The sequence below is a fragment of the Orycteropus afer genome, unplaced genomic scaffold (assembly GCF_000298275.1).
Source record: "Orycteropus afer afer isolate SDZICR_OR568_19922 unplaced genomic scaffold, OryAfe1.0 scaffold00375, whole genome shotgun sequence".
Taxonomy (NCBI): Eukaryota; Metazoa; Chordata; class Mammalia; order Tubulidentata; family Orycteropodidae; genus Orycteropus; species Orycteropus afer.
In genome coordinates, this window is record NW_006921962.1 from 455,980 (window position 1) to 467,061 (window position 11,082).

At 35.9% G+C, this 11,082-nt stretch overlaps 1 protein-coding gene across 1 annotated transcript in view; it reads left to right on the forward strand.

Annotated features, from left to right (window-relative positions):
• PPFIA2 (PTPRF interacting protein alpha 2) overlaps positions 1–11,082 on the forward strand; it is a 643,396-nt gene that overhangs the window by 133,549 nt on the left and 498,765 nt on the right. The window contains exon 2 of the mRNA XM_007953155.2: positions 4,909–4,962. Within this exon, the coding sequence (XP_007951346.1) occupies positions 4,909–4,962 (54 nt within the window). The remainder of the gene's footprint in view (positions 1–4,908; positions 4,963–11,082) is intronic.

Below are 11,082 nucleotides of genomic sequence, written 5' to 3' on the forward strand. Positions count from 1 at the left end.
ACTTCGTCTCACCTATTTTGGTCATGTTGTCAGAAGGGACCATTCCCTGGAGAAGGATGTCATGCTTGGTAGGGTGGAGGGTCGACAAAAGAGGGGGAGGCCTTCAACGAGATGGATTGACACAGTGGCTGCGATGATGGGCTCGAGTATAGGAGGGATTGTGGGGCTGGTGTGGGATCGGGCAGTGTTTCATTCTGCTGTGCATGGGGTTGCTATGAGTCGGAAACAACTCGACGGCACCTAACAACAACAACAGGATTTGGTTTAACTGTTGTAAAATGAGGGTAAATTTACATACCATTCAAGGGCAAGTATCAGACATTCATAACCTGGGATTGCCTGTAATGGAGAATGTGTAATACTGGTGTCAAGCAGCAAGGAGTTTCTCCAATAGCATGATGGAAGCTGCTAGATTGACTTCCCACACTTCTTTAGATTTGACTGGTAAGAAGACAAAGAGCCTAAATGGATTTAAATAGTTTATTACTTAGCATTAGTGAGGCCAGCATAGTGTCACCTCCCACATCACTACAGAGGCCAGGATTAGGGTGAGGTAAGTGAGATGCTTAGGATAAAAATTTAAGTTTCTCACTCCCAGGTTTGTGCAAGTACCAACACTACATTTGCTCATCTTTTTACAGTGAGGCACCTACAGCACAAAATTGAAGGAGCTGGTCACTCTCAGGACCATGCAAGTGCAAGATCAGCACTTGTATAACCCTGAGAATCAGTCACCTTACATTCTATACCCTAGTTATCTCACTTGCCTCACTCTAGTCAGGACTTGGTCCTTACTTCCACAGAAACATCAGAACTGGAAGGGATACAGAACAGACAATATGAATGGTTGGTGGCCCTACCAGGAAAAGATAATTCCATATTGAACATAAGCAGGTTTATTGCTGGCTGATGTACCCTGACTGGCGGGGGATTACAGGAAGAGTGGAGATGCAAAGTCTCATGCCTCATTGGAGCCAGAGAAGTAAATGAGAATCAGCCTTAGGATAGCTCCTCACAAGACTGTCTACCTTGCTATGTTCCTGAAAGGCTCACAGGGCATTCTGCCAAGATTTAGATCAGCCTATGGTTTAGCCTTGCACTAGGTAACCAATGACATTGGTGGGTCAGTGGTTAAAGCATTCAACTGCTAACCAAAAAGTTGGTAGTTTAAACCCAGCAGGCACTTGGCAGGAGAAAGATGAGGTAGTCTGCTTCCATAGAGATTTCCAGTCTTGGAAACCCTATAGGGAAGTTCTACTCTATCCTATAGTGTCACTATGAGTCAGAATTGACTTGATGCCAATGGGTTTAATTTTGTTTTGGTAACGTCACCAATGTGGATATGTGCAAGATTATCAGGGTACTATGGGAAAGGCATTATTCTATAAGTAGTTTTTTTTTAAAAAAAAAAAGTTATAGAGTCACACAAATATATTTTGTATCTCCACTACTTAATAGTTTTATAATACTGAGTCGTATATATAAATATAACTTATATAAATATATAGTTATATAAATATAACTGTTTTGCCTTTTAAGTTAGAAAATAAATAACTACCTTTAAAAGCTTGATATAAGGGACAATATGTACAAAGTGTGCAGTCAATGTTTGCTAGGTACTAGTTATATTCATTAGGAGCTCTGGTAACATAGTGCTTAAGGAACTTGACTGCTAACCAGAAGGCTGGTGGTTCAAACCCACCAGCCACTCCTTGGAAGGAAGATTGAGCAATCTATTTCTGTAGTGATACTGCCTCAGAAATCCAAGGAGGGGTCCCTGTGAGTCGGGTTCGACTCAACGCACATAACAACAACAGTTATATTCATTAGTGCCTAAGGCATTTGACTGCTTACCAGAAGGCTGGCGGTTCAAACCCACCAGCCACTCCTTGGAAAATGATTGGGCAATCTACTTCCCTAGTGATACTGCCTCAGAAACCCAAGGAGGAGTTGCTATGAGTCGGATTTGACAGCAGTGAGTTTGGTTTGGTTTGGTTTATTAAATCTAAATGATTTGTTCATGGTTTACAACATAGTTAAATAAATTCTGTAAATTATTCTGTAATCAAAAATAACAAGTTTGAATATTTTAGTCAAACTAATAGCCTTATTACAATAGCAATTTAAAAAATACCTTCCTACAAAGTCAATGGTTTTACTTTTTATGCCCCCTTTTCTTGTTATAAGGAGCTCTGGTGGTTCAGTGCCTAAGGCATTTTTATTTGACTGCTAACCGTGACAAACCCACCAGCTGCTCCACAGAAGGAAGATGAAGCAATCTACTTCCCTAAAGATTTACCACCTTGGAAACCCTATGCAGGTCTCCATGAGTAAGAATTGACTGGATGGCAGTTGTTTTTTTTTTTTTGGTTTTTGGTTTCTTGTTATAAGGAGCTCTGGTGGTATAGAGGTTAAGGCATTTGGCTTCTAACCATATGTTGGTGGTTCACACTCACCACTGCTCCGTGGAAGAAAGATGAGGCAGTCTGCTTCCATAAAGATTTCCAAAACCAAAACTAAATGCACTGCCATTGAGTCAGATCCTACTCATAGTGACCCCTCCTTGGGTTTCCAAGGTGGTATCACTACAGAAGTAGATTGCCCAACCTTCCTTCCGAGGAGCCTTGGAAACCCAATGGAAAAGTTCTCTTCTGTCCTTTAAGGTTACTATGAGTCAGAATTGACTTGACGGCAATGGGTTTAGTTTTTTATTTGATTTATTGTTGTCTATACTTGGAATCAACTTAGCAGTTCATGAAAGTTTTATGTATATACATATAATGATATTTAAATAACAGTATAGATATGTTTTTTAAGGATTTAACATACTTTTTTTTAAGATAGTGTACTCAACGATCATCAAAAAGCTTGACTTACTTCCAGTTATCATTTGAGAGCTATATAGCAATGCATATGCTTAGAATTCTTCAAAGGATTTATTTATTTCACTTACTAATTTTATAATATAAATGCATTCATGCATACTTATGTTCATTATTCATACCTGAAAAAATGTCTTTTTGCACCAAGTGGTAAGCTGCATATAAATTAGGCCTCCATCCAAGTAGGACACCCTTTTTCAAGTTGCACTCAAAATAGAACATAAGCTCAAAATGTTGTTTTACAATTGAATGAATAAAAGGAATGAGTATACATCTGTACTCTATTTAGAGCCATGAATTCATAGTTAATTTCTCTTTAGTTTATCCCATTAAAAACCAGAGATACCAATGGCTTTTCACGTTCATCTTCTAAAATCTTGCTTTGCTTTGTCTATAATGAAAAGCTTAAAGTTAAAAAAAAATTGAAAATTGAAAGAACATATCTATGATTGCAAGAAATCTTCACAATAGAACTTGTAAAAATGTGATATTTTGTTTAAAAGTATTTCTTGTGATTGCTTTGCCATTTATGATCCTTAATAAAATATGCATGAAGAAATTCATCACACATTAAAAATCTGTTCAGAGTCAGGAAGCTTTGATCACACCATCCTTCTCTCTCCCCTACCCTAACTTTAATGTTTCTTTCACATGTCCTTTTAGCCCCATGTTGGGTTAAGTGAAAGACCAGTGTAATCATGATGTGATTAAATTTCAAGTGCATTATAACATAAGTCCTTTCAATGATATTAAGGTGTTGGCTGTTTCAGCACAGGTATTTCCTTTGCTTTCACTTCAATCTTGACTAAGGTTTCTTTCATCTTTGATTTCTTCTTGCAGATACCTTTCTCCAAATTCTTCATCCCTATTCTCTCAACAGGGTGCCAACAGAAAAGAAGTGACCAAAGTCACAAGAAAGAGACTTTCTAACAAAAAAATCTAACTCTTCTTTGTAGCCCAGAGATCCTATCCAGCAGGCTTTGATAAGAATCTCAGCCCCAGAAAGTTTTTCTCTTTTGATGATGGAGGGTGGAGTAAGTGTTAAAACCAGATGCAAACATTTAAAACGTGGGAGCTTTTTTTTTACTTAAAATTCTGGAATTCTAGCTTTTCTTTAAAAACTCATATGATTGGTAATCCTAGAACCAAATTCCTGGATGCCAACAATTGGCTAAAGCCGAGTTGTAATCATCTCTATATATAGGCCACGCACTCTTTAGTTGTGGACAACATCACCCATTTCACCATTTATAAGGGCTTTGACTACTATAGCCATGATTTAGGCATGACCTCCTGGGGTTACTGATTCAATATTTGAAATTGCTCTTTGTAAAAGAATAGCTAATCTATCTATATCTCTTTAATTTTCATTGTCTAATCGAAGTAATGGGAGCTCTGGTAGCATAGTGCCTAAGGCACTTGACTGCTAACCAGAAGGCTGGCGGTTCAAACCCACCAGCCACTCCTCAGAAGGAAGGTTGGGCAATCTACTTCAGTAGTGATACTGCCTCAGAAACCCAAGGAGGGGTCGCTATGAATCGGGGTCGACTTGACAGCACATAACAACAACAACAACAATCAGAGTAACATAATGAATCATAGAAAATTAAGGTTTGGTTTTTTTTTTTTGTAGGCTTAGTATTTTCCATAGGAATAGTATTCTTAAGAACAATACTTTAAATTGAATTTTTATTAAATTTCCTTTTTATGTTCTGCCATAACTTTAGCTTCTTAGAGAATTAAATACCTGCTTTCTCATCTAGAGTTAATTTCTTTGCATATTTCAAATATTATTAGTCTATTGATATTTTTTCTTTTTACAGAGTCTTCAGAGACAGGGAAACATTTAGATTTTTACATACAGGTATCATCATTTATATATCATTACAGTGGGCAAGACTGTCTACAAAAAATAGTGGCTGAAATTTCCTAATTTTGCAGCTAAAGAATATATTACACTGTGGGACTGGGGAATTCTCCATGCTGTTGAGTAGCATTTTACAATCCACACCTCTCCCCTTTTCAGGATATCGAATCTCTAACAGGAGGTCTGACTGGTTCTAAGGGGGCTGATCCACCGGTAAGTTAGATTTCTCATTAAATTTAACTATTGACAGATGGAATTTTATACATACCAGAGCATCAGTCACTTGTATACTATTTGTCATACATAGATACTGTTTTGAAATATAACTATTGTAGTAACTAACACAAAACTCTGAAATTGCTTTGAGGTGTGGTTTGGTGTTTTAAAAAGTTTTAATAAACCTATAAAATTCATGTCTATTTGTTGAAACTAGAAATAAAAATAAAAGCTTCACTAGAATATGTCAGTATTTTATGCCTTACTAATGGGTTACAATAAAAATTAAAATCTTATGGAATTTGAGAATTAACCATTCTAAATATGAGCTTGTGATTTGGGTATAATATTTATACTAGTTACTGAGAAAAATTATGCCCATGTGTCAACACTATTGATTCTTGATATTGCCGTTTTTTTTATTCTTATATAACCAAGACACTTTTAGAAAATTAGAAAAAAATATTCTGTAATTTTAAAAGATTAAAGATTTTTTAAGCAATAAGAAGAGACTGATATGGCAGTTTTGGAACACTGTTGTCCTTTCTGTGATGATGTCTGATTTCAGAGAACATGGACTAAGATAATATTTCTTTGACTTCATGCTTGAAGTACAAATATGACTTTCTGGTATATATCTAAAATAATAAATCAGAATAAATTAATTTCAACAAATAGTTAATATATAAATTTTTATCACTGCCTACTTTCCATTTAGCACTGTATGAGAATTAATGAGAAACACACAGAATCTATTGCTATCCATTTTTATGTGGTTTGCCTAGTCATCTTCAGTACAAGAAAACAAGATTCAGGTTGTTTGAAAAGCTACGAACCTACAACGTACCACTGTTGACTTTAAACAAGTTAAGTATTAAAAAAACAATTTTCAGTTGTATCTCTACCTCTTGTCTTTTATGTGTCTTACGATGTTGTTTAATCTTCAAGTTGCTTCTAAATTAGGGCTACATAATATATTATAGTACTTTTTTTTTTCCTTTCTCTTTCCATCATCTGAATTTATGTGGGAACAATGCATTGGCTGTTTATATTTATTTCCTGAAGCTACTATATTGCAGCATACAGCAAAATGAAATGTAAGCCTACCCAGCAAGTGCATTGTGACAGGATTTATGATCAGCCTCTACTTAAGTAGTGTGACTACTTAGGTGATGTAATTTCACCCTGCTGTACAATGCTTGTTCATAGCACTTAACTTTTTTTTAGAGTAAATCCATTTTCTTGAAAATACCTCCCTCATCTTTTTACTGATTCCAGAAAGAATTTTACAGTTAGAGATTAGTAGGTTTTTAAAGGATTTGTTCCTTGTTCAAAACAAAAGTAAAAACCTCTCTTCTGCATGTAGCGATAGACTTCCTATCCATTGTTTATATTTTAAAATTGATTAATCATATCCTTTTAGGAAAGCATGTTTCTAACCACAGAAGATTGAGTAGGAACGACATGTAGTTTACTTATTAGAAGAAGCCTCCTTTAGAGGAAAAAAGGCACAGAAAAGAAAAAAGACTTCCTGAGGGCAAAATTTCTTCAACTGCATTCCTTTTAGCTATAAGTGAATAGGCATAAAGTACAGGCACAGCTCGGAGATACAGTGGATTTGGTTCCAGAATACCACACTAAAGCAAATACTGCAATAAAGTGAGTCACACTAATATTTTGGTTTCCCCACGCATATAAAAGTTATGTTTACACCATACTGTAGTCTATCAAGTGTTCAGTAGCATAGACTTGCTTGATGAAGGGTTGCCATAATCCTTACATTTGTAAAAAAGAAAAAAAAAGTGCAATATCTATGAAGCACTATAAAATGAAGTACAATAAAACAAGGTATGCTTATATGTTGTTGTTGTTATTAGGTGTTATCAAGTAAATTTCAGCTCATATTGACCCTGTGACAGAGTAGACTTGCTCCACTGGATTTGCAAGGCTATAATATTTACAAATATTATAAGTCTTTATCCCACAAAGCTGCTGGGTGGGTTCAAACTGCCAACTCACTTAAAAAAAAAAATATATATATATATATATAAAATTTATAATGTATACTTACTTTTTTTTTCTTTAGATATAACATATATATATAAAGACAGGGATTCTCGGCCATGCCCTATTCTGATGATGGGTATATTATACTGACTTCATTTTTCATAGTTCAATGATTGTGTTCATTTTTAGTTTTTATAGAATACATGATGGAAAATTCCATCAATGTAAATTTCAGAATACATAAGACTGTAGGCAATCAGAGGGGAGGGAGTCATCAATACACATGAATTTAATATCTCCTATTGTTAAAGAGCTTTCTGGAGCATATTAACAGAACTATATGATAAATTCATTTTCTTTAGACAGCAATGAAGATAATATGAAGTAATCTAAGAATTAAGGTAAAATGGCAATAGTATCTAGTGTTACTTCAATCAAACTTAAGAGTACAACTTTGAGTGAAGTTATTGTTTTCTCCTTCAGTGTAGAACATTGCAAGTCAGATTAAATTATATATAACCTATATCCACTTGAGATTTTATATGATTTTTTCTTTCTTTAAAAAACATCTTTGTGAAATCCTGGATAAAGTGGGAAAGCAATGTAGAGCAAAACTCAAAATCATAATAAAAAGATCAGGCTTACTGGTCTAATAGAGCCTTGTGAGACCCCAGAGACTATGGCCCTAGTTACTCTTCAGGCCTGGTTGAACTCACTCCCATGGCTTCAAGCCAAATAGACAGGCATGTAGGATAAACATCTATAGCGGGTAGATGTATTACCTAAAAGGATCAATCCTGGGAGAACAAAAGGACAGTATTTGCACAGGGGGATAGCTCAGGTGGCAGGAATATATAGGAAAGAAGGGCACAGGGAAGAGATAACTATAGGGAAGAAGTGGGCAGACAGAGGTCACATTGTGGGGATTACAGTCAATGTCATGAAACAAAATGTATATGAATGGCTATATGGAAAATGAATTTGCTCGTAAACTTTCATCCAAATCACAGTAATAATCAAGAAGAGAAAAAAAATAACATGAAAGAAAAAATCTTTTTAATAGATCATAAAGATACCACTCTCCATTTCTAAAATTGTGTTTTGTATAAATGTTTATAATGTACTCCTAACTAAATCTGTGATAAAATTTTCATTAGCAAGAAATCCAAGCTCCTATAATTTTTCATTATTGAACAGAATATATAATATGCTAAAGGAACAATCTTTCACAAATATACATAGCTGTGGAATAATTTCTTTTCCACTACAATAAAAATCTCAAAGAGACATCATGTAAATCTTATACTTAAAAACTGTGGATTTTGCTGTAGATACAAATAAGTACTATTACTGAAGCATTAAAGTGAGGTTTGTGTTATTGCAGGTAGTAAGGTGTACATGAAAAGTTATGTGTCAAATTTGTAAATGTCATAATGAATAAATTTGCATATCTAGTAAGAATAAATTTGAACTCTAGTAATCTAGTTTGCATTAATATTTTTAACAATACATGTTAAGTAGGTTTTTTTAAAAGTCAAGTAGTGTCAATATCAGTGCTAATAATGAAAGAGAATTACTCATTCATGATGTTCACAGGGAATTCAAGAAGTTTTAAAATGACGTTCTTCTAAAAAGGACCTTAAAAGCATTTTTTTTTAAATTCACAAACTGATAATTAATTACTATGACAAATAGAACTTACAGATTTTTCTAAATATATTATCTTAGAAAAATGAACTATCTATCACTGGTGCTAAAAAGGCAAGGAGGCAACATGTTCTCATTTCCTCTAACCCCACAAGAGGAAGACAGAATCACCATCAGCAGCCCAAGGCCTATCCCTGTGACGCCAGACATGCTGCCTCCTTCCAGCCCTTGCACCAACCCTGACACCAACTGTTCCTCCCACAGCACTTACCACCTTTCTGTTGGGTTCAATAATTCACTGCAGTGGCCATGCAGAACTCACAGATTATGGGGTTTATTAGGGAAGCACCAGGCTACAATTCAAGTTCAGGAAAAATCCTCAGTCTCTCTCAGCCTGCCATGTCTTAGCCAACAGTCTCTCACAATCGCTCTCCCAGCAGTGCATGTCCATCAGTGTCTCTCTCAGCAATGTGTGTCTCTTGAATCTCTTTCCCAGCAGCATGTGTCTCTCAGGAGCACACATGTCTCAGGAGCGTGTCTCTCTCAGGAGGGCATGTCTCTCAGGAGTGCGTTTCTCTCAGGAGTGCATTTCTCTCAGGAGTGCGTTTCTCTCAGGAGCATTTTTCAACAGCACGTCTTTCTCAGCCAGCAGTCAGAGAGACTTCTTCTGCCTCTAGGAGACCTCCTTTTGAGCCTGACAGAGTGGCCAAACTAACCAATCATAACATCAGAATTCCAAGCATCTGAGAGAGAGCAAACTTCCCAGAACATTACTTTGTGCTGCTCCCAACAGAAATTCCCCATGTGGATGATTTTAACAACAGAAGCTATTCAGTTTCTCACAGCAAATTCCACCATGGAGTTTACAAAGACTTATGGCTAGAAAAGCCATACCAGGTAATTTACTACACTGCAACTGGAAAAAATAGCCCATTAGTTTGAAGACCGGAAAGTGTTTAGTTCTATTGTACATAGAACTACATAGTACATAGGGTTGCTATGAACTGATTCAACAGCACCTAACAATAACAACTATCAAGTTGATTCTGACTCAAAGCGACCATATAGGAACTGCCCCATAGAGTTTCCTGGGCTGTAAATCTTTAGGGATAGCCACATCTTTCTCTAGTGGAACAGTTGGTGGGTTTGAACTACCAAACTTTTGGCTAGCAGCCAATCACATTGACCACCATGCCAGTTAAATATTAACTTAAAACTGCCTTGAATAATTATATCAAAAGATATCAGCATGTGTTTCTCATTTGCAAAATCTGGATCACTGATTATCCTCCTCTATGAGAATATAGCATACATTTACATATAAAAACAAAGAGAAAGAAACAAGATAATTGAAATCTAAATGGTAAAATATCAATACTAAGTTAAATAGTGCTTTTTTTAGTATACTATCTTGCCTACTGTTTTAAACTTTAAATATTACAATATTAAAATGTGAAAAAATTGGGAACAGTCAGGAATCAGGAATGTCCCAGGTGATTAAATGGTAAGCCACCAGGTGATCAAATGGTAACCCAACCTTCAGGAAAGCCAGAGTTAAGGATCAGCAACTCAGCCTCAGATAGTAAAGAGGACTTTGAATACTGAAGAACTAGAGAGCTGTAGATGCCCAAGTCCGTTTAGAACCAGCAGTGTGAGGTCATTGGGCCTTACTGAGCTCCTGAGTCAGTGGCATAGAGGTATTGGGCAACCCCCTTGCCTGGAACCATGATTAGTCTTCAGATGTAGACTAGGTCTATGTCTACGTTGTTGTTATGTGCTGTCGAGTCGGACCCAATTCATAGCGACCCTCCTTGGGTTTCCAAGGCAGTATCACTACGGAAGTAGATTGCCCCACCTTCCTTCCGAGGAGTGGCTGGTGGGTTTGAACCGCCAACCTTCTGGTTAGCAGTCAAGTGCCTTAGGCATTATGCTACCAGAGCTCCCAGGAGGCATTTAATAGCTCATTTAACAAAAGTTAAATTTAGTGATACAAACCCAAGCAGACTAATGTATACAATTAGGAGTATTTCTTGTTATGTGTGTGTGTGTGTGTGTGTGTAGTTATTTATTTATTTAATTCTGATTATAAGCTAGCTATTTACTTTCCTGTAATTTTGATATTTTTAAAGGCCAGTGGGACAAAATTTTATAATAGGACTAATGTGGGCCAAGCCCTAAACTACAAGAACTATATTCTTGAAAGTATTACATTGTAGCATATATTGATCAAATGTGGAAAAGTGTTTTGATATTTCAGAGTGCAACTATTGAGGTTTAAAGTAAGTCAAGCCCATTGCCTAACCCATAAATTGTAGTAAGAATGTCACTGAAACTATTTGGTGGTCCTTTGTTTGTTTGTTTTTTCCCTCTATTTATTATCTAGGAGTAAAAAGATCTATAAATTTGATTCCTATGGAACTTAGAACTTTCAATTGTTCTAAATTTCTCTCTCTCTCTCTCTCT